General features: G+C 36.9%; 2 protein-coding genes across 2 annotated transcripts; both read left to right on the forward strand.

Annotated features, from left to right (window-relative positions):
- Window positions 1-204: 204 nt before the first annotated feature.
- LOC139126874 (uncharacterized) lies at window positions 205-11,735 on the forward strand. Its single transcript, XM_070692797.1, has 5 exons — window positions 205-320; window positions 9,114-9,556; window positions 9,997-10,119; window positions 11,042-11,169; window positions 11,667-11,735. Coding segments are annotated over exons 2-5 (666 nt in total). The 5' UTR covers window positions 205-320; window positions 9,114-9,143; the 3' UTR covers window positions 11,669-11,735.
- A 60-nt stretch (window positions 11,736-11,795) lies between these two features.
- On the forward strand, window positions 11,796-26,944 carry LOC139126875 (solute carrier family 2, facilitated glucose transporter member 3-like). Its single transcript, XM_070692799.1, has 12 exons — window positions 11,796-11,907; window positions 12,536-12,634; window positions 15,650-15,810; window positions 16,023-16,147; window positions 16,484-16,624; window positions 17,686-17,823; window positions 18,894-19,081; window positions 21,780-21,890; window positions 22,565-22,666; window positions 23,450-23,525; window positions 24,328-24,455; window positions 24,952-26,944. Exons 1-12 carry the CDS (start codon window positions 11,881-11,883, stop codon window positions 25,150-25,152), a joined length of 1,497 nt encoding a protein of 498 aa, XP_070548900.1. The 5' UTR covers window positions 11,796-11,880; the 3' UTR covers window positions 25,153-26,944.
- The last annotated feature ends 810 nt before the right edge of the window (window positions 26,945-27,754 follow it).

Raw genomic sequence — 27,754 nt, forward strand, 5'->3', positions numbered from 1 at the left:
GAACCGATGAAAATATTAAATCTCACCGCGTTCATTTTACACTTGTGAGCGAAAAAATGTGTCCCTGCGAAGGCTAAATGGTGACTCTAATTTAATTGTAATAATTTATGGCCACAAACGAAAGAAATAGGTACGTTTAGGTACGTTTAGGCTTTTTTTTCAACTTCCGGACCGGAGGAAATATACAACTACCAAACATACCCGGGTCATGTCACGATGCAACTGTTTACACGTGTGCGTGCATATCAAGGAGAAGCAATATGTTTTAACAACTGTGTTTCTTTCGTTGATACAGGATCAGATCACTGATACGGCAATCGGTAGGTTGTTGCAGATGTTCACAGATCGATCACGTTTTCGAAGGGCTATTCGGCTAAGCTTCACTTTAATAACTTGACATCCGGACGCCGTTTGGCCAATTGCTACACGTACGGGTGTGGGTGGCCTTGGCTGATAGACGTAAAAAATACCATTACTGCACCCGTCAGAAAATTAACCCTCATTAGGATGACCGGACGATTTTTAAAACTGAAATTTTTTGCCACAATCTTGATGGCACCTGTTGAAAGTGTTGGTACAAAGTCAAAATCTGAAAAAATAATTTGGCTAATTAGCATGATCACAATTTGGCAGCCTCTGGAAAATCAAAGTTCCCAAATTCTTTCCCTGAGAATATTGTAATGAGGAATAATGAGACATTGTGACCAAAAATCGGATCAAATATCGTTAAAATGGCTTAAAGATGACTAACTGTACAATAATGAGTCTTGTGAAAGGTGCATTGATAGTTTCCAAATTATTTCTGTGAGAATATTGTATGGGTTGATACTTGATAGGTCCCAGTGAAAGAAAATGGAAGATTGTCCTCACGCTGACCTTTGTGTTTGCAGTATCATGGATACAAGCCATTGTTTCTGGTCAGAGACAGGTGCACAGTACTGAAGAATTCCCATAATTCATCATGACTTGTACACACGAAACTCCTCAATGAAATCTACTGTGTCTCCCATGTGTAGACAAATTGACAGACTAGTTTTTTAAATTCTGAAATCGTACTTTTGAGGGCACAATTCTTCTCAATTCCCATTTTAAACGATTTAGAAAAGTATGCAAGATTGAGAAAGGAGATAGCATTTTTGTAAAATCTTCCTCTGATCATGTCTTCAGCCATACAGAATAATGTAATGAAAAGTAGGGAGACTAGTTGCACCTGTTTTATGAAACAAAAGGATTATTGATTTTTTCCAAACACAAAGACAAAAGAAATTTGCATGCTAAGTTTCCTCAGAGAATGACCCCTTCAGTTTGTCATAATTTGCCTGCTAAAAATATGGCATTTGTAGTACCTGCAGAATGTGACTTTTACTGTTATTTAATGGTTTCTTTGAAATTTATACTAAAATATCTAATCGTACTTTCAATAGATATAATTAATCAAGTATCTAGAATTTTTATATAATTGCTTTCAGGCAGTACTGAAAAAGTTATAAAAAATTTAATGTCGCGTGTACAAATCAAACTGAATTGTGGGTAATTTATTGTACTGTGAGGTGCGCACGGGTGAAAAAGCACGTTGTTCAAGTACGGCACTATTGCGAACCTTACTTCCTGCTTTGGGAAAACCGTGGGCGCTAATTTGCGCTGCATATCTTAAAAAGCCTGTTTAGAGCAGAGAACCAGTAGAAAAATGTCTTTAAGGTACAATTTGCCCGCATGGCCATTGTTATGTAGGTCATTCCCCCCACACTCATCATGACCTGAGTTCAATTAGTCTAGAACATTCTCAAGGTCACTGCCCTTGATGACCTCACAACCTTGAATTCAATTAGTCATGTTTGGAATGTTCTGGAAAGTTGATTAGTTGTGTAAGGGAGATAATTTTAGAACAGTAATTAGCATGTCAATAAAAGTTCTAGATTGTTCTTATATGCCTTTATAAAAGGGACGTGCACAGCTTCCAGTCAGACTTTTGGGATCGTGTCTCTTGTGTGTTACTAAACTCCAGCAGTAGTCATTCTCAAGACTTTTCAAGACCTTCACTGTCAACGCTGGATTTATACTGTGGACTTTGTGCAGCTTCAAGCCTGCAAGGACTGTTCATTCATCCAACTGACTGTTACAACTCTGAGACTGGAGCTTTGCCGTCCCAGCTGAGATAAGTAGTCTGTACACTTTTAAAGCTTGTACTCTGTCCCTAACTTAGCAATTAGTTTTGTTTTCGTAATAAATTTTGTTTAAACGTTAACTGCTGAGTTCACCCTTTTGTTCGTTTTCTCAGCACGTAACAAATTGGGGGCTCGTCCGGGATACGAATATTTTGAGCCGTTTGACAACATTTTGCCTACCTTTTCAAACTACTGTATACTGTGAACTCAGCGAAATTTAATCATGGCGGAATTTAAGCCAGACGAATTTATGGATGACCTTGATCAGGACACATTTAATTCCCTCAGAAAAGACAACCTCATAGCACTGGCCAATTTCCTTAAAGTAGATGTCAAAAGATCTATGCGCAAGCGAGAAATACAGTTCAAGATTGCAAAACATTTAGTTAATTCTGGCCATTTTGAGGAGTCTGCCTTAAAAGATTATGAGCCTGAGTCTTCCTTCGAACTCAAAAAATTGGAATTAGAAATACAGGCAGATTTCGAGCTAAAAAAATTGGCATTAGAAAAAGAAAAAGAATTACAAATGAAAGAAAAAGAATTACAAATGGAAAAGGAGAGACAGGCATTAGAAAAAGAAAAAATACAAATGCAGTTAGAAATGGAAGAAAGACAGAAAGAGGGAATTGGAAATGAAAGAAAAAGAATTGCAAATGGAAGAAAGACAAAGGGAGAAAGAAAGAGAGGAAAAGAAAAGGAAAGAGAATTAGCAGAACACCGATTGCAGTTAGAAATAAACGTTTAGAGCTTGGACAGTCAGGAAAATTCTTCCCTTCAGACAAGTTTGACATCACTAAGCATTTCAGGTTAGTTCCCCCTTTCCAAGAAAAGGATGTCGATAAATATTTCCTTCATTTTGAGAAAATTGCTCAGAGTCTGAACTGGCCTAAGGAGTCCTGGTCTATGCTTTTGCAGAGTGCTTTGGTGGGTAAAGCCAGAGAAATTTACATTCAGTTGTCAGTAGAGCAGGCTTCAGATTATGATTCTGTGAAGGAATTAATTCTCAAGGGCTATGAGTTGGTGCCTGAAGCTTACCGTCAGAAATTTAGGGATTGTGAGAAGGTGAAGGATCAAACTTATGTTGAATTTGCTCGAACAAAAGAACAACTGTTCGACCGTTGGTGTTCTTCTGAAAAGGTCAGTCAGAATTATGACAAATTACGACAGCTTGTTTTGATTGAAGAATTTAAGAGGTGCATTCGGAGTGACATCAAGACGTTTATCAATGAACAAAAGGCAGATACATTGGAGGTTGCTGCACGTTTGGCCGATGATTATTCATTGACCCACAAATCTTCATTTCTCAGCAAACCATCCCAGTCCTTTTCATACAGAAACAATGCAGGTAAATTTAACTCCTCCTTTTCGTCCAAGAATTTTTCAAAGGACAGTAGAAAATCAAATGACAACAGTTCACAGAGTTCAAGTAACACTCCCACATCATCAGATCCCAAGTCTCAATCTCCTTTTGACAAACAGTTTGGTACACTTTCTTGTAATTATTGTAAGAAAGACGGCCATTTAATGTCAGATTGTTTCAAATTGAAAAGAAAACGTGAAGGTCAAAGTAGTCAAAGTGGATCTAAGCCCACCGGCTTTATTTCTTCATCAACTCAATTAGAGTCTAATAATGTGTGCAACACATTTTCTGAGGTTAAACCCCTCTCATCCCCAATTAATGAGGTCAAGGTCAATTCTTCTCAAGATAGCATTATGGGTATTTTCGAACCATTTATTCATGATGGTTTTATATCACTTTCTAGTGATTTTTCTTCCGCTACCCCTGTCAAATTTTAAGAGATACCGGGCTTCCCAGTCTCTTTTGTTGGCAGATACCCTGCCGTTTTCTGAAAAGTCATTTTCAGGTTCTAAAGTTCTTATTAAGGGGGTAGATTGTAATGACTACATTCCTGTTCCTCTCCATAATGTCTATTTGTCTTCGGACTTTGTTTCTGGACCTGTGGCTTTAGGTATTAGGCCTTTTTTGCCTTTTGAAGGGATTCACCTTCTTCTTGGAAACGACCTTGCTGGGGACAAGGTCATTACTAATCCACTTGTGACTGATAATCCTAGTTTAGATCAGGATCCAGAGCCATTGAACAAGAGATACCCGATTTATTTCCTTCATGTGCCATTACTCGAGCCATGTCAAAGAAAACTTCCGAGAATCAAAATACTCTCAAAAATAATGTCACAGATGTTGACTTAAATGACACCTTTCTCAGTCAGGTGTTTGACACGGATCATTCCGTTATCCCTCGTGGATTTGAAACTTCCAATAAAACTTCTGCTGACCAAAGTCAGACATTTTCTAGATCAAATCTCATTGCAGAACAACACAAAGACCCAGATATTTTGTCTTTGTTTGACAGGGTAGATGATGAAGGTAAAACTTCAGATAGCTCTGTTTCCTATTATACAAAGTCTGGTATTCTCATGCGTAAATGGAGACCTCCAGATGTTTTGGTTGATGACGATTGGGCTATAAAACATCAAATTGTGGTTCCAAAGCCCTACCGTGCGGAAATATTGCGCCTGGCCACATGAAACCCCCTGGGCTGGTCACTTAGGAGTCAGGAAAACTTATCATAAAATTCTCAGTCACTTTTATTGGCCTAATCTCAGGCAGGATGTAGCACATTTCTGTAAAACTTGTCACACATGTCAAATGGTAGGAAAGCCAAATCAGACCATTCCAAAGGCCCCTTTACAGCCAATTCCTGCATTTCAAGAACATTTAGTAGGATACTAATAGACTGTGTTGGGCCCTACCAAAAACAAGATCAGGAAATGAGTACATGCTGACAATAATGTGTACATCAACTCGGTTCCCAGAAGCCATACCACTGAGAAATATAAGACAAAGACTATAGTGAGAGCTTTAGTCAAATTTTCACTTTATTTGGCCTCCCTAAATGTGTCCAGTCCGATCAAGGCTCCAACTTTATGTCTGGTATTTTTCAACAAGTAATGGATCAGCTAGGCATTAAACAGTATAGGTCATCCGCCTATCATCCAGAAAGTCAGGGTGCTCTTGAGCGATTTCATCAAACTTTGAAAAACATGATTAGGACCTACTGTTTTGACACAGAGAAGCAGTGGGATGAAGGAATTCATTTTCTGCTCTTTGCTGTTAGAGAGTCAATTCAAGAGTCTCTTGGTTTTAGCCCATTTGAGCTTGTATTTGGACATACAGTCCGTGGCCCACTTAAGCTCGTTAAAGAGAAATTCCTATCAGACGATGATGATTGTCCGAATATTTTGCAATATGTGTCAGATTTTCGTACGAAACTCTCTAAAGCATGTGAATTAGCCAGAAAAATCTTGAGTCATCTCAGCAGTCAATGAAAACCAAATATGATAAAAGCACCTCAAAACGGAAGTTTAAACCAGGTCAAAAAGTTCTTGTTCTACTTCCAATTCCTGGCAAACCACTCCATGCTCGTTACTTTGGGCCATACCTAATTGATAAGAAATTGAGTGATTTAAATTACATCATAATAACACCTGACAGGCGAAAACAAAAACAGCTATGTCACATAAATATGCTTAAGCCATATTTGGATAGGGATAATCCTACTAAAACACAAGCCTGTCAGTACAGTCAGTTCTGGCCATTATGAAGATAGTGATACTGAAACTGACTTGAGTGAAAATACTCTAAACTCAAAGCTGGGCTCGGTCAAGCTTCAGAACTCAGAAATCCTGGAGAAGCTGGAGTCTACAAAGTTGGCACACCTCCAGCCAGAACAACAACAACAGGTGAAAGAACTGCTCCATGAATATAAACACCTGTTTCAAGATGTTCCAACGAGGACAAACGTTATCTATCACGACGTTGATGTTGGGGACAGTAAGCCTGTAAAACAGCATCCATACAGACTGAATCCAACAAAAGCGAAATATCTCCAGGAAGAAGTCAAATACCTGCTGGACAATGACTTTATTGAACCCAGTAAAAGTAACTGGAGTTCGCCGTGCATACTTGTTCCCAAATCAGACCACAGTTATCGTATGTGCACGGACTTTAGGAAGGTCAACACTTTAACAAAGACAGACACTTTCCCAATCCCGAGGATTGATGACTGCATCGACCGAGTGGGAAAAGCCAAGTATTTGCCGAACAATGACTTTATCGAACTCAATAAAAATAACTGGACTTTGCAATCCATACTTTATGCCAAATTCAGTGCCATTTCGAGTTTTCCAATATCCAATTGCAAGAGGATAGTCATGGGACAGATCATCTTGTTTGCTATTTTTAACAAATTTAGCAAATTTAACAAATCCCAGAGAAACTACTCTACAATTGAAAAAGAGTGTTTATCTTTGATATTAGCTTTACAGCATTTTGAAGTTTATGTTACTTCTTCAAATCAGCCAATAGTGGTTCATATTGATCACAACCCTCTTATTTTTCTGCAGAAATTTAAAGGCAAAAATCAGAGATTGCTAAGATGGAGTTTAATGTTACAGGAGTTTAATCTTGACATTAGACATATCAAAGGCAGAGACAATTTAATTGCAGACTGTCTCTCTCGTATTTAGAGCTTATTGTTGTTCACACTTTTAAGATTACATTTGTAAAAGAAAGATTTTTCTTTGAAAAATTTTCTTTTTTTGAAGAGGGGGTGTGTTATGTAGGTCATTTCCCCCACACTCATCATGACCTGAGTTCAATTAGTCTAGAACATTCTCAAGGTCACTGCCCTTGATGACCTCACAACCTTGAATTCAATTAGTCATGTTTGGAATGTTCTGGAAAGTTGATTAGTTGTGTAAGGGAGATAATTTTAGAACAGTAATTAGCATGTCAATAAAAGTTCTAGATTGTTCTTATATGCCTTTATAAAAGGGACGTGCACAGCTTCCAGTCAGACTTTTGGGATCGTGTCTCTTGTGTGTTACTAAACTCCAGCAGTAGTCATTCTCAAGACTTTTCAAGACCTTCACTGTCAACGCTGGATTTATACTGTGGACTTTGTGCAGCTTCAAGCCTGCAAGGACTGTTCATTCATCCAACTGACTGTTACAACTCTGAGACTGGAGCTTTGCCGTCCCAGCTGAGATAAGTAGTCTGTACACTTTTAAAGCTTGTACTCTGTCCCTAACTTAGCAATTAGTTTTGTTTTCGTAATAAATTTTGTTTAAACGTTAACTGCTGAGTTCACCCTTTTGTTCGTTTTCTCTGCACGTAACACCATTCCTTCCCTTCTTGAAAACGATGCCAAAAGTCATAGAGGTTTCAAAGTAAAAATTTCGTCAGCAGTTTCTCGGAAGAAAAAAGACCTTTTTAGGAAATTTTTGCACCAATCTTGACTTCTTAGTTTTCACAACATTCACTGTGAAATGCAAGTGTTTCCGTTCTCGCGATCTCTCATAGTGACCGTTGGCGCGCAAGTAGACGACTTCCAAGATGGCGTCCCCTCTGACGTTTTTTGACAAAATGTGTTCATAAACTTCAAGATTTTCACGTCATTACCTTGTTCATAGACATAAATGTGCACAACTGTTGCATACTTAAGGTGAATTTGTACAATTTATCACTACCTGGGTCCCCTTTTAAGCCTTCGATTTCGAGCATTCACTCTCAGAAAACTTGTGTCAGCCCCATTGTAGGGAATAGGAGGGCCTCTCGTCCGGTCAATCTACCCTCATAATGTACTCAGTAGATATGTCACTACCAAAACCACTACTTTTGTTAAAAAACATAGAAAATAATAGCCCCAGAGCCCCAAAACTCGACTTTCGAATGGGTGGCAATACAGGCGCGAAGGGATTATTAGTCATAGCAAGAGTGTAAAAACATCAATAAATTTATGGTTATGTGTATAACTGTTGGAAAAAAATTAATATTTCTATCATTAATGTTTACTTACAAAAATACCTTACTGCAGTCAAATCCTGAATGATGATCAGTATTTATGCAAAATTCTCACAGTTGTAGTACAGACCATGTTATCAATAAATTTATAATTATGAATATTTTTGATAAAAATTAATATTTCTATCATTAATGTTTACTTACAAAAATACCTTACTGCAGTCAAATCCTGAATGATGATCATGCATGCAGTTGTAGTACAGATCCTTTTATCAATGAATTTATGATTGTGAATATTCTTGATAAAAATTTAATATTTCTGTCATCATTGTGTACTTAGAAAAGTACCCAACCAGAATCCTAAATGATTATCAGTATTTCAATGCCAAATTCACGCAGTAGCACAGACCCTAAGAAGTATGGCCAAAATAGTTATACAGCTGTAGCATTGCACAGTAACTTGGTGCGCGATTACAATACTGCCTCAGCCGTCACTCAAAACAGTAAATAATAGGAAGGAGGCCGACTCAGACCATTCAAGCAGTGGACAGGCATTCAAGTAAATCACGTTTTCTTCACTGCTGCTTCTTAATTTCCAAAATTTCTACCCCATTGCGGTAGGTTAATACACATATGTTAGGCACTGAACCAACCTTGTTTTAGACCCTCGGCCATTCGACATGTAAAGCCTTGGCCATTGAGAAATGATGCGTTGTTGAGAATCCAGGCCATTTTCAACTCATTCACATCTTCAGGGCAAAATATCTAATTTGCATTTGTGTTAATAGATTTAAAATTCGGATGTCACACCTGCATGATGTTGGTGAGGGCTGGGTTGAACATTAATATTAGCAATAACCATAGGCATGCTGACATTATTGACAGAATGGCCATTATAACCGCTGAATTGTGTAGCCAATAAGCACCCCAGACCTCCTGGCCTAGTGAATGCTATTGTTTAGTCCACCCTTCACCGACGTCATGCAAGTGTGACGTGCTAATTTTGAATCTGTTGATATTTATTAATGTTGGAGAAATTTTGGAAATCAGGAAGCAGCAGTGAAGAAAACGTGAATGTTTGATTCTCAGATTGTCTAAAACATGAAATTTTTAATTCTCTGCAGGACAAAAGGCATAATATTTACACCCTCAAGATGGTTAAAACAAGATCACAGCGCTCAAAGTCAACAATCAAAACACCATCTCCAGGACCATTACCAGAAAGGAAACAAAAAAGATTAGCTGTTGTATTATCTGACTGTCAGGATGTTGCCGTGGCAACACCAGAGAATCAAAATATTTCTGCATCAGATGAAGTGGAAGAAAAGCATATTGAGGAAGATACTTTGAAAAAGACTCAAGAAGCGAAATCAGACGAAGAAGAAGAACTCTCTGAAGATGTGAAATCAAATGACAGTGACGATGATGACAAAATTAATGATGAAAAATTGGTTTTATGTATTGAGGAGACAGATCTTGATGAAAGTGATCACAATGATGTGATTAATTCTGATCAACAAAGAGAGGACAAGTCATCAGTTTCTGAAGAGATATTAAATAAATCTGAGTAAGTTGAAATCATAGATCATACATTACTTTACACTGGGGCAGGCATATGAAAAACTGTCCAACATCCAATTCTCTTCATGACAAGACAGATCTGTGCTTGCGTTACTTGTATTTTAGGACAGTAGCACGATCATTAGGGACAGATATTTGGACTCTGAAATATTTACAATTCTTTTCTGATCTATCCTTTGTTGGGTGACATCATTTTAAAATCTCAGAGTAAAAAAGCTGCTCTGTTTCAGTTGTTTTGAAAATCAAAAATTATATTTTTCACAATAGACTTAACACAGGGATTAAAACAATTTTGAATTTCAAATACAACTGTATCAGGAAATGTTAGATAATTTGTTTATCTAGTAGCAAAATTGGTATTGTGATTCCTTCATATTGAATGAATGAATGATTGATTGATTTTTTTCTTTAATAATATTTTTCCAGAATTGACTCCAGTGTAGCCGTGGAAAGCAATTCTGATGATGAAGCTCCGGAAGATGTGTCATTTGATCAAAGTAGACAAAAAGCTTTGGATCAGATTTCTCAAGTCCTGGAGCAAGCAAAACAGTAAGTGTAGCAGTGTTAATTCGAGACAAAGTTTAGCCTAGTAATTGTTTAATCAATCACCAAAAAACCAACATTTTTACTTGCATGAAATGAATGAGAGGAAGATTTTGCACAGGAGAATGTATACAATCAAGTTGAGATAAGTTTACAAAGTGTAAGTTGAAACATTACATTGCCAGGCACCAATGGCATGGTGCGTATCATGGCACATTAACACCTAATGGATCCAAATACGATATTGGACAATGGTGAACCAGCAAGTCAATTACAAATTGGAGTATTTATTGATGAGCAAGGACTATTGCCAGTCATTGTATCAGGCATTACAAGATGTAAGTTTGTGTATCTTTATTAAAACTGAGGGGTCATCAGAACTCTGCAACTTTCTTGTTTACAAACAATGTATTTCATATGTAGATGCATCGTGTCAACATAGCTGCAAAATTATGTACATATGTTTTAACTTTCATCAATCACCTACATACCTTGGATATATTATGTGAGCTATTATGAGCTATCAGCAAATTAGCCATCAATGTTTTCTACTAAAGCCTAACTCTACTCTTCCATCATAAATATGGCAAGGCTGAGGAAGAAACCATGCCCACACTGAATTTGTCAAACCAAGGCAATCCTAGGGAGTCAGTTTGTTTCAAAAGCTATGGAAGGGCTCCCTAAGACAGCTTTGTTGTTTACATTATGAAGATTTGGCTTAATTGTTCTTCAGGTTCACTGTAAATACTGGCCAGTTGACTTGTGTGATAGTTTCTTCTCTACAAACAGTAACTGACATCAGTATATTTCACAGCATTCAGCAGATCTGCTGTAATTACTTTATTTTCAGGAGAAGTGTTTTTGTTCTCTACCAGGCGTTAGGATTGTCAGCCATTGACATTAATGTTTCAACTTTTACTGTCCACAGGAAGAAAAATAAGCTGAAGGAAAAGAGGAAAGCACGAGATGAATTTTTCACACAGCAGAAAAAGAAGAAAAGAGAGAATGTCAGGTTGTCAGAAGATTCATCAAGGCAATCACACAGGAAGAAGAAATGTAAGCCATACACAGCATTTTATTTTGCATTGACAATGATAGACCAATTCTGCTGGTTTTGTGTCTCAAGGTCAGGAATTATTGTATTGTGCTGGCTAATCTTTACAAAGCATCGTGGCACAGTGGCCAGGATAGTGAGATGTGTATATATTATCGGAAGGTGGTGAGTTTGAAAAACCCATGTATGACCATGGTACAGGTTTCACTGTATGTGTCTATTGAGTCGGGTACTCTACAGTTACTTCTGGTGTTGTGTCCTCAAGCAAAGCAGTTTCCTTTTCATCATTTCTTCTTAAAGGAGTACCTCACCCTGTAATTTGGCATCCGTTTTGCTGGACAATAGATGGCATGTATGTTTGAACATAGACTGTGTATGGTTTGAATGTAGTATTGAAAGAGCGGCGTACATGAGAGAAAGTGATGATGTGATGCAGCAATCATTACAATTATTTGAACCCTGGATTTGAACACTGTTTGTACATTTTTATAGGGCCAAGGAACAAGATGTTTGGACAAAGACGGAAGTGAAGGGAACACATGTTCATTTCCATGACGATGATGATGGAGATGAAACTGATGAGAAAGATGTTGATTCCAAGGTGCAGGAGGAGACTGAAAAGTTAGGCATCAAAGTGGTGACACTGCCAAAGTTAATTCAGAAACCTAACGCCAAGTCTCAGGCTGCTTTTGACTTTTTGAAAACACAGTTGTATGGATCAAGAATACAGAGACAATCAGGTACATGGAATCTCTGATAGACAAAGCATTGGTTTCTTTCATTTCTGATTGATGTGAAATGGAACAAGTGTTGAAAAGACTGTGAAAGCATTGTCAGTATGTGAGAATACGTGAGAAAGAGTCAAAGTGGTAAGCACCTTGAAAGTGAAAGACTTAAAGTTTTGCTCAAACTTTCCTGAAGGAAACTTTCAACCCTTCTCTTACCAAATCATGTTTGAAAAACAGGGGTCTCCGTGCAAAGTTTGATACTAGAGAGACAAATTACATACCATTTGCTATTTACAGCTGAACTACTCTGCTGAGCTATACATTGACTCAATGTATTGAAACAAGAAGTCATAACAGCATTTTATTTTAATTCATTTAGTTTGCAACATTTCCAGTCTCATCCCAGCCCTATTGTCACATGGCCTGAGTTTAGAAAAATATACTAAAAATGCAATTTTGACAGACATAGACAATGAAATGAGCTCTTAACAATACATCATTCTCCCAAAATGAAGGAATCACCTAGGTACATCAGCTTATCTATTATTGAAGGCCCCTACTGTGAGCGTGATGCGCTCATCTACAATGTAACTTCATCAAACAGACAGACAGTAAAGTTTTATTTTTGTTTGAATTTCAGGGTCATGTAACAGTACCACTGGTATTTTCAACTGCGGCGGCAGTATGTGGTTCATTTCAGTTTGGATACAATACTGGTGTCATCAATTCCCCACAGATGGTAAGTCAACTACTGACAGCAAACATGTCATAAAACTGTATACAAGATGTTGTTGTACTTGTATTCAATTGACAATGAATAACATCTGTTTGTACCTTGTATTTTGGGACAAGCTGCAAAAGTTTGTGTCCTTACTGACAATTAGATGTGATATGCAGTGCTAACAGTCTGCGACGATGCACTGGCTTGCCAACTTGCTTAAATCATGCAGTAATGTAAACCTCCATCTTACTTTTGCTATTTAATTAAAAATGTAAACATCTTTTTGGAAAATTCCTGTATGGGTCTGCATTCACCACCAAAATGCTCATTTGCTGTCAGTTCTGATGAGGTCTACCTTAACTGAGAATTGAAACGAAGACACTCAAAGATTACTTTGAAAGACAGAACTTGTATGCTCTGAAAAAAGTGCAGATTTGGAAGAGGAAGAACATTTTCTATTCAATGTCTGCTTTATTATACTGAAAGGCAAACACTCTTTTCTAAGGTCCAACAATCACAAACTTATGGTAGGACACACCTCAGGGACATTATTCGGACTCTCAAAGTTTGTCATTTTTTATCTGATCTACCACTTGTAGGGGTTCCCTTAAAGCATTTGGTGTAAGAAAACTTTTCAAGGTTGTAGTTTTTGTTGTAGTTTTTGAAAATCGAAAATTTTATTAATCTCAATAGAGGTAACACGGGAATGGCAGCCGTTTTGAATTTCAAATATTGGTAAATTTTGGGTAATCTGTTTGTCTTCTACCAAAATATGCACAGTGACCCCCGATTTGTATTCTTGATTTTCCAAGAGAATGGTTGAGATATCCTTTGAGGAAAGTTTGAGCAAAAATATGTCTTTCACTTTCGAGGCACATACTACCTTCAATGCATTTCATCTGCACACAAATTTTCCTACATTATTGAAAACTTACATACATTACAACAACTCATATTGCCCAAATCCAGAAAAGTAGTCTAGAGATAAGACAGCAACACTCATTACAGCCTTCCAACTCCTTTTATCATTTTTGTCATTTTACATTGCGATATCCAAGCTGTATTCTCTTGTTTATGTTATCCAGGTTTCTTTCACAAGAGGATGTCGCCTTTTGCTTGAAAATTCAGGGGGGATTCAGTTCTGATTGAGGGGGAAAATAATGATTTATGCAAATTTAAAATTAAGGTATGCAAATATAGATTTTGTTCAAGGTATTAGCAAATTGAGGTTATAGCATCGATCAAATATCAAATAAAAGACAGTCTTTCAGCTTCATCTCATTCCCTTGCAAATAGGAAACTTTTATGACTTTACTATGGCTACACACAGTGGATTACATCAACTGTCTGGTGTTACATCATAGACAGTATGACGAAGTTGAATGCTTAGTAAATACTTTTTTTTTTTGAAAAAGATAAATTTATTTCCACATAGTCACCAATAAAACAAATCTACATAACTGTGAATGCATAAAAATTGCAATGCGTCTTGTCTGAAGACTAAAAAACCAAATAATTAGCTGTTTAATCACAAAGATCATCATATAAATGCATTCAGGATGCATTCTTCTCCTTCAAGTCTTACAAGGCTTGAAAACTTTGTGATAAAATCCTCAGTTTTGTTCATCATCTAATAAGTGAAATACGATGTATTCATCCATGAGGAGAGATAACATTTCAATTGCATGACATAGGATTGAAGGGAAACTTAATCCCATCAAGAGTAACCGAATTTTCGAATATTCCAAACTGTATATTTTACAAAGGAAGTAATACAGTAAATAATGTCAGATGTTGCATTATTATCATTTTCGATTCATGCAATTGCTAATCTTTTGATATTGATATTATTATCAAAGTTGTGCTTTCTGACAAGAACAAATACATTTCTGCCAGATTTCTTTAACGTATTTACACTCAAATAAGATGTGTTCCAGTGTTTCTTCTTGGCCACAAATATGACATTTCCCATTAGTAACTACCGTATAAGAAGGGGGAGTAGAGAGCGCCCTCAAGTGACGGATCTTTCAGTCTACTATAAAGACTCTGTGTCAAATCATAATCTGAAAGCTCATTGTAAAAGGGGGATATGTTCCCTGTTTGATTTTATCGAGGGGGATTTTTATTAGTTAAGGCGATTTGTGCAATGGTATGACCTGGAGGAAACACTGATTAACCCTTTTTAGTCCCCCAGGAATTACCGTAGCCTTTGTGTTAAATAAAGATATTATATTATCGCCATGGTTTGGCCCGTTTTCTATGACTTAGTTGATTCTTTGTCCATGGAAATAGGGTGAAAGTAGTCTCCAAGTCTGTATAAATTATCATCTACATAGATGTGTTGTCAAAGGGAAAGTAGCTGTAACTTTCACCACATTTTTTTAATGTCAACTGCAGTTTCTTGTTCCACCCCCATAGCATGTTGAGTATTCAGCATGTCACTTACTTAGCCTTTACATGTGTAGACTGCGTTGTTATTGTTGACAAGTGAGTCCTGGTCTGGACTAGAATTCAAACACAAGCAATAACAGTGCATTCTACATGTATAGACACTTTGTTGACAAGCTTAATAAATTGCTTTTGGGATTAGCACTGTGACAATAATTTGCACTCAAAAAACAAACAGAAACATTGAAAACATCACAGTTACATGGCTATACTGTATACTAGCTCTTTAAAGGTACTTTTGGCGATCCCTGAGGTTGCCTTTGTTATAGTATGTAAGAGGATTATGGAGGTGTGATAGCCTTTTGTTTTCTATTGAAATTGTAATCTAGTCAGTAAATTTTCAGATGAGACAATCTGGCACCAACACAGGCCTTTAAGAAATTGAATATTATAGTTATCGGTATGCCCACTAAGCTGAGTTGATCCTCCACTTAGTCAAGAAGTTTCTTTTTGTGGTTTACATTATGCTGGTATAGAGCTGATGTGAAGACATTTCCTGGAATTTGTACCGGTAAATTGACTCATATTTCATGAGTCAAAGGGTATCAACGCTGATATGATTGTGGTTTTCTGTTTTTTTCTAAGGTTATAGAAGATTTTATAAATGATACAAGTATGAAGAGAACTGGAGAGCCAATGCCACAGGATAAAATACAGTTCCTGTGGTCTGTCATCGTCGCCATCTTTGCCATTGGTGGTATGATTGGGTCTTTGTGTGCTGGTGCTGTGGCTAACGCCATGGGAAGGTATGTATCTAAGTGGCATTGGTAGAAATGATCTTCAGTGATTGGGTCTTTCTCTGCTGCTGTGGCTAATGCCTTTGGACGGCAAGTATGTGGGAATGGAAGTTTTATGATGGAAATACTAAAATATGTCATTGAGTCTAGACCGCTTAATTGTATGCTGTAATGTGCCATATTTGATATGTTGACTGACTTCACACGATCTTCATTTTCAGGAGAGGTGGAATGTTGTTCAGTGATCTATTTTCCATCATTGGTGGGTTATTAATGCTGCTCAGCAAAACAGCGTCATCTTATGAAATGATCATCGTAGGAAGACTTATCATCGGATTTTACTGCGGTCAGTTTTACATGTTTGGTGCATATTTTCCCTTGTAAGATCTCACTTAAGTATCTAGCATGGACTGAACACCCTCAGTCTTACAAACACAGTTACAAATACATTTAAAATGAGTACAACTGCAGATTGTAGATAGCAGATGTGTATTACAAAATCAAAGAACATTGTCACACTGTATATGGATGTCTCTCCGTGAAGTCATTTCTTACAGGAAGTAAAATTTGAAGTGTAGAAATAAAAACTATGAAAGATGTAGTTTAGCCCTTTTCCTGCCGAGGGTGTTGCACACCTTCCTGCCAAGTTAGATCTTCATCTCACATTGTCCGGTACATACAGGGTTGAGCACTGGTTTGGTTCCAATGTATTTATCAGAAGTAGCACCAACCAATCTGCGTGGAGCTCTCGGTGTTTGTCATCAGCTGTTTGTCACCATTGGTATACTTGTTGCTCAGGTACTTGGACTTTCTGAAATACTTGGTGAGTACCGTACAATACTGATCACTGTGATATACTTGGTAAGTCAAATAACCATTATGGTGATCATAGGACTATAAACCCATTTCTGCAGCATTTTCATTCTTTTGCGCTGTAAACAAGTTTAAAAGGTACATGTACCTTGAGTGATGTGATATGATCTTCCAGTCTCTAAAATTGCTCATTTCTGTGATGAATTCAAAAAGTCCATTTAGAGCCAAAGTAGCTACAGTAATTGTTGCCATGGGGTGGTATACTTTCTTATATAATGCATAATTCGGGGCAGATGAATAAATTGAATAAAGAATCATTAGCATAAAATTTCAATACCAAACAATGCTCATTAATATAATTTGCATAAATTAATACTAATAGGCCCCGTATCTTGCACTTATAGTAATTTCTTCTGTTGTGCCGGCTGTTGTTTGCTGGCCTGAAGGGCTGCCATTTGTAAATCTAAATATCTATGCTCAAACTTTTGCACAGCAGATCTGCTGTTCAAAGAAACAGTTGCATAGGCAGTGAATCATCCCCTACTTCATGAAAATTTTTCTGTAGTCTTGCTTCTTGGTCATAAGCAATTTCTATTTAATTTAAAGCATTCTATGGTTGTCTAAAGCGGTGCAACAAGAGCTATTACTTTACATTAATTACCAGTATTAAGGTAGCTAGATACCTTATAGACACTTTGAGATTTTTATTTTTTTCTCAGTTTTAGAAGTCCAACACCCAATAAAGTATATATCTTCTGAAAGCCTTGATATTAGGAAATCCTAGCATGCACAGTACAGTCATGTTAGTGAGAATTGAAATGGTTATTTTTGTGTGTCTTCAATTGTGTATTTAATGGATATAATAGCCACAAATTCATCATACAAACAGACTGCTATGCAATTTTATTTTAGTGGCACTCTTCCGTCTACATGTCTAATAGGTGGGTAACATGTTCATTACACATCAAAATTTGAACATACGGTATTCCAAAATTTGTTTGCATACTGAATGGAATAATACACTAGCTTGATCAACTTTCAATATGATTTGATTTTAATATTTCTGTCCAGGTAATAGCACATACTGGCCATTGTTACTTGGTCTAACCATGGTACCAGCAGTCTACCAGCTCCTGACATTTCCATTTTGCCCAGAAAGCCCTCGCTATTTACTCCTCAACAAACAAAGAGATAAAGAATGTGAAAAAGGTAAGTGAAAAGAAATTGAGTACTGTAGGTGTGACCTTAGTGTCTTTCACCAAAATTTTAGTGCAACATTTTATAAATTTATGAAATTTTTTGTAATTTGTTTGATAACTTTGGATCAAATGGACATCATATTTCATTTGCTACAGTTTTCTATCAAAAGTTTGGCCAAGAATCTGAAAACGTTTGATCGGAGAATATTTCATAAAGGTGGCAAAAATTGACTTCGGAGCTCAGAGGGTTAATCACATAGGGTTGATTCTGTTTGACATTATAATTGTATCATTTTAATGTAGAAAAAAATAAATTTTGTACACAAATTTTTATATGTGCAAAGTTTACCAAAATGGTTCTCTAGTAATGCAAAAGTTATGATGGAAAATGACCTGCATTTATACATGCTTTAAGGTCCCTGGCCCATATGTAGATGCAGGGGAGTTGAGAAATTAAGAATGTGTCAAATGATCATCACATAGAAATAAAATTAAGTCAGGGAAAGGCAATACAGAAATAGAGAAAATATTACAGTACAGAGGATTAAATACTGAAAAGTTAGCCAATATTAGGGACAAACCTACAGACCTGTTGTAGTTTTATGTCACCCTTCTTGATACTGATATTCAAACACTCCATGTGTCAGGCATTGTGTGCCCACACACTCAGTCTTATTTCTCATATTCTACATTGCCTGCCGGGTAAAAAACAAGTAACCTCTGAATGTCTTCAGTTGCCTTACCTTTATACATAGCTGTGAATATACAGTGGTACCATGGCGTATTGGTCACGCTTGGATCAGGGGTCATTGATCAGTGTCACTGTACTCATTTTATCAATGATAATGTATGACTCAATGCTACCTTGACAATGAGAATATGTATTTTCAACCATTTTTCTGCGAGCTGTAGATGGTTTCTGCTTGAATTTTTACTTCTGACCTCCAACACATTGAATGTATTATATGCGGGAGGGCAAATGTTGCAGAACTGATTCAATTCAATATCTAAATTTCTCACTCTTTATTGCTTCCATGACGACGGCTGCCCTTTTTGACTCTGTGAAGTACTCTCTTTCAGCCCTGGTTAAGCTGCGCGGCATGGCAGACGTTAGTGACGATATTGATGAGATGAAATTTGAAAGTGAAAAAGAAAAAAGTGAAGAAAAAATTGGAATAATTGAATTATTCAGAAGACGGTCATTGCGTAGACCTTTGACAATCAGTATCATTTTACAGCTATCCCAGCAGCTGTCAGGAATTAATGTGGTAAGTATACCAGAAGCTTGTCAAACTTGTGTGTCAAAAGTTGTCGTATATGTCATACAGGATTTCACCAGTTTATCAATAAAACTCATGAAGAATGTCTGCCTGTGTGTTCTATAAGTTTATTTGAAATGAGTCTATAGCAGATCAGCGTGTTCATTTTTAGCCGGATGCCGGCCAAATTGACCGGCTACTTTCGTATTTTGGCCGGCTACTTTTCAGCACTGTTTCGCTCTCTGGCCCGGAAATTCTGGTTTTGATAACAATAATTAGATTTTTTTGTGGTCTTGCAAGCCGCAGATAATATTTCAGAAGTGCCGATGTGGCCATATGTAGTCTAGCAATTTACGCGGTGAACTTGTTGCTATCACTGTCCTACCGCGATCAGCGAACGTGTTGTACTATACTATACACAATCGCTCTTGAGGTCAACCTCGCCTCGCTCGCCCGATCACAGCCCGAATTATTCCGACGTTCACATCGGGTATAGCCGAAAATTGGACTAACATACAATTACGTTATGCCCGCGAATAGCCGACCATTTCCGAATTAAGCCGACTTTTGTTTCGCTCAAACGCGGAAGAGAAAGTCGACGCTTGAGAGCTTTGGTTTTCTGCGTAATAGGGCCTAGTCTGATGGGTTTGGTAGGTTTTTGATCAAATCTAAAGCGACCACAAGTTACTGAGTCTCATTTTTCATACTTTCGAAACGCCACGTCAATCTATCCGTGGTCGATCACGATGTCAATATTCAACTCAAGTCGATCGACATCGCGTTTTGTGGAGGGGCTGTGGTTGTGTGCATCGCGGAAGAGAAAGTCGACGCTTGAAAACTTTGATTTTCTGACTTTGTCTGTTGGTTATGGGAGGTTTAGATCAAATCTAAATAAACAAAAAATTACTTGGTCTCACCTTTCGTACTTTTGAAACGCTACGTCGATCACAGTGCCAAATTTCAGGTCGACCGATATCGCGTTGTGTGTACTGTGTTACAATTGACTACCGGTGCTTTGTATACACACGGTGTAGTACAGGCTGGCGTTCAGTGTCGTTAGTTTGAGGTTTTATCAAACATGAACACTGAAATTTAGCTCTCTTTTTCAATTATATTCACATCAGCAAAAAATTAATAATCAGCTCGCGGATTCGTTTTATCGTGAAATTAGTACAGGGAATTAAAATCACTGTAAATTGTGTTCCTATAATTCATTGAATTGAATAAACTCTTTGATTTTACTGTATCTTCAATCAAGTTTATTTAATAAATCAGTAAAACACTTTGTACAGCCAGGCTGGTCAGGATTCTAGCGGATCGTTATCTGGGTTGTGAAAACCCTAGGCCCCATTCTATGATGTATTTCAAAATGTTTGTTCCAGTCATGAGCTAAACATAATTCTACACAACAGTCTGGTGAAATTTTGCTATTATCCTTGTCAGCTGAATGTAGTTGACAGGCCCGAGTGGTATCAAATTAATTTTTCTGACTTTTTTTAAAACTTTATCCCTTGAAAACATGTTGAAATTGGCAATGATAATGATTATTCTGTATGCTGAAACGGTCTTTAATACTGTCCAAGAATGCATAAAATTACTCCAAAATGTCTTCAAAATTTAAAAATTTCTTGCCCACCCCGTCCCTGAAACCCTCCCCCTTTGTGTATGTTGAAATAGCCTTTTATACACTGTATAAGAATGCATGAAATTGCTCAGAAATGTCTTCAAATTTAAAAATAATCCTTAACACTCTTATGCTGAAATGGTCTTTCATACAGTACAATATTTATGAAATTACTCCAAAATGTCTTCAAATTTTAAAAATTTCTTGCACACAGGGAGGGGACCCCTCCCTGAAACCCTCCCCCCTGTGTGTATGTTGGAATAGCCTTTTATACACTGTATAAGAATGCATGAAATTGCTCAGAACTGTCTCCCCCCCCCCCCCCCCCCCCTCCCCCGCCCAGGAACCTGGTTGCGCACAGAAGCTAACCGCCTACTTTTCTGAATTTTCCGCCTACTTCAAAAATTTTTGAGAACCCTGGCAGATTGTCTCCAAATGATGGAAAAATCATTACTTTAGAGTTGATGAAGGAACCCTGGTTTACACGTAAGTCAGGAAATAGTATTACATGGTAGTTGTATGTTACATTTGTCAATAAATGATAGAACTTGTTGTATCATGGTGTTTACAACTAGATTCACCGTACTAGGGCACAGGGTCTTCAGTTGCTATCAATTTATCACTATCATATAGTTCCCATCTCACATAGCATCAGGCCACTTATTGTTGTACTGAAAGCACTTTGAACCCTTTATTGGCTGTTATAAGCTGAGACACTTGCTCGGGCCCCAGTGCTTGCAGCTTTAATCTTAACATGATAACATTCAAAATATTTCATTTTAAAATGAGTTTCAGATGGTCAGTTCTTGTCTATAATGCTTCACTTTTTTAAATATCTGAAAATTGGTAAAGCTGATATTTTGTTAATTTTAACTGATAGTGAGATGTCAAAGTGTATAGTTATGTAATAGTGAAAGAAAAATTTGAACTGATACATTCTGTACTTTGAGTCACCAAATTCTTCAACTTGAATTAGAAAATAATATGTTTTCAGAGTCAAGTTTTGATATTTTCTATTTAATATATGAATTGTGAGATCAATTTACATTTCAGCAATGTTTATAAGTGTATTTTTTGTCACAGGTACTTTACTACTCAACATTGGTCTTTGTTTCTGCTGGTGTTTCTGAAGTAAACAGTCGCTATGCTACAGTCGGTACTGGTGCCGCTCTGGTTCTTGTAACTCTCATTTCTGTGAGTAGAAAATCAACTTCCATCGCTTTCTAGTTTCCTGATGAATACACTGATTAACATCATGTACACTGAGGATAATGGAACTAAGATTTCAGTTCAATCAGTGTGTTGGTTCTGGAGGAGAAGATTTTAAAAGATTAAATTGGTATTTTTAGAAAATCCAATATGGCGGCCGAGGTCACGTGACCACATGCATTTTATTAGTAAATTTTAAAGATCTAAGATAATGCTTGCTGTACAAATAATTTCAATTTTACTAGACCCCTAGGTCATCAGGAGAAGCCATTTTAGGTTGTAGAAAAATCCAATATGGCGGCCATGTCGCGTGACAAATCAAAATTTGTAGACTCAGGTGCACGAGTAACTCTATTAGCTCTGCAAGTTTGAAATGGCTGCGCGTAGCAGTTTTTGAGATTTAGGTGAGCAAAGAATTTACGGAAGAAGTAGAAGTTGAAGAAGAAGAAGAAAGCTGAACTCCTGTAAAAACAATAGGGGGCCCAAACCCCCTGTGGGCTTGGACCCCTAATAAGTATGAAGCAGACTTGTAACTCCATCACGAGAAATATGAGAATAGTCTTTTCTCTCAAATTTTCTTATTTCTACTAGAGAAAAAGTCATCTCTGCCAAAAAAAGAACTACATCTTTGGACATGAATTTTCATTATTTAATCATAGGTTCCTCTGATGGACAAAGCTGGTAGACGGACTTTACATTTGTGTGGTCTGGGAGTTATGTTTTTAGCTGGAGTGGTTCTTACCATTTCACTCCTACTTACTGTAAGTATATCCACAATGTATTCTTAGTTATCAGGAAAGAGTTGGCACTTTTCTGTGTTATTAACATAATGTAGGAGTCGAAAATGCAAGACTTACTTTTGCTCAAACTTTTACAAGCAAACTGTCAATCATTCTCTTTCAAAGGGTCACAGTGAAATTTTTTTTTACGAGAGAAACAAATTACTCAGTATTTACTGATATTTGAAATTCTAATAACCGCCATCCCTCTATGGGAGAAAATAAAATTTTGGTATATGATAGACAAAGTTCTGATATTTACCAGTATTCGAAATTCAATGTGGATGACATCCCTGTCAGCCCTGAATTAAAATTTCTGATTTTTAAAAAACTAAGCCAGTGAAAACTTTGTTTACTCTGTAAGTTTCAATTGAGCCCCCACAAGTGATAAGCGAAAAAAATACTTAAAAAGTTATAGATTCCAAGAATCTGTCCCAGTATGCATTCTACATTAAGAACCTAGTTGTCAGAGTCAACGGATAACTACATGTTGACAGTGCAAGATGTGAGTGTAGAGAAAATCTTCCTGTACAGTTGAAACATCGTAAAGACCAAGCGCATTTAGGCAGCTACCTACAGCATGCCTTCACTCTTTGTTCTAAGAAATCTCTGAAAGACATGCAGACATTTATATCATCATGGCTCTCAGAAATGAAAATAAAAAACAAGAAAGGCTGTATAAATGTTTTATATTTCATGAAGATTTTAATAACCCAACAAGGCATTCCTTTTAAGCCGATCATTTTCATTCTCTTTCAGCAATAAGATGTCTGGAAAGGTGCTGCTTTTATCAGTATTTTGAGTGTCATCGTATTTGTGACAGCATTTGGTATAGGCCCAGGTAAGTCTTTTAGAGCAGGGTAGTGTTTTTTGTTTTTATCCGGACGTTGGCATGATGGACAGGCTGTTTATATAGTAAATTGTGATTGGCTGCTTCTCTGTGAAAAACTTTTGTTGCCAGGAAGGGGAGAAACTATCTTTTTTTTTTAATTCCTTCCCTTTTCTTACTGCCTATCAATAACAGTGCATAAAATCATGATGGAACTTCATCAAAAATGTTGAATTTCTGAAATGTTGAAGTCAATTAAGCTACTGAGAGGTTTGTGCAAAATAATAATTTCAAAACAAAGCCTGCATTGTGATTTAGAATCGTAGACACACAGTTGTTATAATAGAGATATGACAGTTTTATATAATAGTAAGAACGAATTTGCTCATGATTGTCAAAGAAGAGCCACAGCCTCTCGCTCTGATGCAGTGAGTTATGTGCGTCCACTTTTGAATTATCAATAGCTTTGCTCATGGTGCCTATATGAAACTACCTTGTTCAATGCATACATTATATGGTACCTTCAAGGGATACACAGTTCTGTGTCCTATCTTACAAACATGTAGCAATATATAAACTCAATCAAGAAATCTTCATTATCCCAACATGATTTGGGATCAAAATTTTCATCTTTAATGTGCTAACAAGGCTACGTTCTGCTACAGTTCTGCAAAGTATGTATTAAGAAGTGACTCTGATGTCAGAGTTACCTATATGTCTACAGTAGACATACCAATATCTTGATCTTCAAAGCTTGAAAGTATCTGGCTAAAATCATGCCTAGTGTAAAGATATTATATCTTGTATGTTTCAGGATCGATACCATGGTTGATTGTTGCTGAGCTGTTCTCACAAGGACCAAGGCCAGCTGCTATTAGTGTGGCTTTCCTGGTAAATTGGACTGCAAACTTCCTGGTCGGAATCACATTCCCATCACTCCTTGTAAGTTCAAAGTTGTCCCCACATACTGACTGGTCTTCAGTAGCTCCATTTATTCTGATAAAAGATACAACATTCCCCCTCGGATCCATGCAGAATAAAAAATTTACAACAATTTGTTTCAATTATTCACAAAGCAATGACTGTTAGGTCAATTAACATACATAATGACATCATTTGCTATACCCGGACAACTCACTATGCATGATGCCAATAAAGAATGAGGTGGAAATCGAGGTGCAAGAAGGACAACTGTGATTGTTGAAATTATGTTATTAGATAGTTCAAAGTGATTGTTTGGTGAACTACACTGATAGCAACATACCTTGTGACTAGGATGAAAGTAGCTCAGAAATGCAGGCCAATTACCATATATCGACAAAGTGTGTTTAAAAGCAATATGACAACTTATTCCATGAATGGGAGGGCACTTTTGCCCATAGCATCACATAGGAATGTCAATATTTATTAAAGTAAAGCTGTTTTCATTTCTTCACAGTCTGCTATGAAGGCATATGTGTTTCTGCCCTATGTGGCTCTTTTGGCAATATTCTGGCTGTACACATTCAAGTTTGTGCCTGAAACCAAGAACAAGAGTTTTGAAGAGATTGCTGCTATCTTCAGACAGGAGAGCTTGAAGAGTTACTATGGAAGTACAGGTCGTGACCCCAAAACAGCAAACACTGCTTTTGACAACTAACAATGCAGTACAAACATTGGGACAGTATACTTCATTCTTTCAGTCCTGCTCCTGTCTTTGTTGCTGCATCTTTTCGATTCCCCCAAAGTTAAGAGTCCCATTTCACTGAAATACCTGTGAAGATAAAACACTCAATAATGTCTTGTACTGACATAGTGTATTCGAAATATTGATAATATGTATATTTTATTGAACAATATATGTAGGAAAAGAATGGAAAATTTATTGCATTTTAGTGAAAATGCATAAAATGGAGTATTTGAAGTTTAACACAAATCATTTACTATTTAACATAACAATACTGGTAGTACTGTATTATACCTGAATGTATTGAGATAAGTGTTTAAAATTAAAATTGGCTATGCTATGGCATGTAGGCTGACACCCCTTCTATGTACCAAACAAAAATACTGATAGTACTATTCTTGACACAGAAAGGTCCACCACATAGACCTCAACTAACAATTTAAGGAAGCAAAAATCAGGCTTCCTGGAAAACCAAAAATATTTTCTCGTGCTACATAAGGATGTTCCCCTCTGCCTTGTGTACATACAAGTTACTGATATTGGAAATCTCTGTCATTGCATTGGATAGACAAAACCTTTGCTCTCTATATGTAAAGTTACCCATAGACCCAAAGTAATTTTTAGCTGTTAAGATTTAAAAATTGTTGCTTATATCAAATTCTATCAATGTGTAAACTGAAATAATTCCTGAAAGTTATGTGATAATTGAAACGCACAAAGTTAAAAGCTTTAATGACTCTCAATGTAACACACTTATTGTGCAACACTAAGAAAATACTTTCAAATGTCAGTGTTCATCGTAAACTTCAGCAGCACTACTGTAAATAATGGCATTATCTGTTGTGTAATAAATGAATTCACGTAATGTTCTTAATTTCCTTCAAGCAGATATGGATATGCAAAATTTTCAACAGGATGAATTTAAGGATACCTTTCATTTTTCATTTGTTGAGTATTGCATTGACTGTTGTTAATCTTTCATGTTCATTTGCTTTGATCCTTTTTACTAACGACATGACAGAAATGTAGTAGATGACCATTGTAGACTATTGTATGTATACAAAATGCTATCAATGTCACTGTTTATCAGGAAATTTAAACAGGACTATCAGACATTCATTGCAGAAAACATAGTCTAGTTGGTATTACACCATTTCTGAAAGCAATATTTAGAGACAGTGTTTCTTGATTAATAGAAAAAGATATAATTGCAGTAAATATTCTGTTTGCAACTTTTTTGTCAATTTATTCTCCGTAGTATCATGAAGTTTAAAGCATTCTTTCAAGTCATGTACATGTGTACAGTTTTAGTTGAAGTGCTGCAGTGCTTCTAATAGTATTATTGTCCCTGAAAAGTGGTCTTACATTTGTTATGCACCTATCAATGTTTTCAACCAGGGAGAGTGAGAGGCAACAGTGGAAATTAATCCCAATCATATCCCGGGACGGGAATTTATCACTATAATTTGCACTGCAGCACTGGGGGACTTTGACAATGCCACAAAATGGCAGATTGAGTTTGACTCGGCTAGAACCTCTTATTGATGCTTGACATTTTTGTACCCTGTGGTTGGGGAATTCGACATAATTTTAAAAAATGTGAAATTCCCCAATTTGGCCTGTACTGCCACTGGTGGAAAACTTTGATAGTTGCAGTCAGTATTTTGACAACAAATTCAACCTGGAGACATACAAGTTCACCAGATGTTGAAGTAATGTAAGACGTCATCTTTTATCACATTAAAATATCATGTTATAAATCCTAGTTGCATGGTCATGTATTAATTGACTGAGGGTGCCATCCTGGAATAGACTGATTGTTTGATTGCATATTGTCAAAGATTGACTCAAACAAGTTTCTACTGTAATACAAGTCATCAAATCGCATATATTATTTGGTAGTTTGTTACACTGTGTTTGCCAAGCATGCCTCTGGACAGTGTGAACTGACACCACATTGAACAGATCTGAGTTTTAGGAATAAGGATTGTATCAAAGGAGATGATTTTAAGAAGACTTGAGGCTGATTTTATCATAACACTGTCCTGGTGGCCAAAAATCCCAGAGTGTTTAAGAGATCATCACAAGAAAGTCTTTTGAACACAGGGTTTAGTTTTCTCACATTCCTGGCCACTGGGAGTGTGGGATCGACGGTGTGGGAAAAACCGATCCCACACTCTGCAGTATATAATACACGAGCTCTGATAGGATTATAAATAGCCTTTAGTTCCATGCGCAAAATATTATCCAATGGCACGATGAGTAACACACGGCCCAGAACTAAAAAGTAAGCAGGTCAGAGTACGGGGGCAGACGACAGCATTGTCATGATTTTGGATAACGTTGTACATTGTTTGTGACCCCGGGATGGTGACAGACTCAACAAAAAACCGGACGAATTTTCTAATAACTGATGAACATAGGCTACTTGGAACATATGGCTAATTTTTTGTTTCTGTTGGACATCTCGTCCGTAGACTCGCCTGCAGCTCGTGTGAGACAAAATATCCCCAACTCGTGTGAGAAATCTGATCCCAGGTCCTTTGGGGTGTGAGATTCTATTATTCCCACACCT

Source organism: Ptychodera flava, unplaced genomic scaffold (assembly GCF_041260155.1).
Source record: "Ptychodera flava strain L36383 unplaced genomic scaffold, AS_Pfla_20210202 Scaffold_144__1_contigs__length_111159_pilon, whole genome shotgun sequence".
Lineage (NCBI taxonomy): Eukaryota > Metazoa > Hemichordata > Enteropneusta > Ptychoderidae > Ptychodera > Ptychodera flava.

Bases quoted from the DNA above. Each gene is read 5' to 3' on its own strand.
- LOC139126874 (XM_070692797.1), top strand. From the start codon at position 9,144: ATGGTTAAAACAAGATCACAGCGCTCAAAGTCAACAATCAAAACACCA. The intron at 9,557-9,996 runs GTAAGTTGAAAT...ATATTTTTCCAG, and splicing joins GAGATATTAAATAAATCTGA to AATTGACTCCAGTGTAGCCG. The intron at 10,120-11,041 runs GTAAGTGTAGCA...TACTGTCCACAG, and splicing joins GTCCTGGAGCAAGCAAAACA to GAAGAAAAATAAGCTGAAGG.
- LOC139126875 (XM_070692799.1), top strand. From the start codon at position 11,881: ATGGATCAAGAATACAGAGACAATCAG. The intron at 17,824-18,893 runs GTAAGTGAAAAG...ACTCTCTTTCAG, and splicing joins AGATAAAGAATGTGAAAAAG to CCCTGGTTAAGCTGCGCGGC. The intron at 23,526-24,327 runs GTAAGTCTTTTA...TGTATGTTTCAG, and splicing joins AGCATTTGGTATAGGCCCAG to GATCGATACCATGGTTGATT.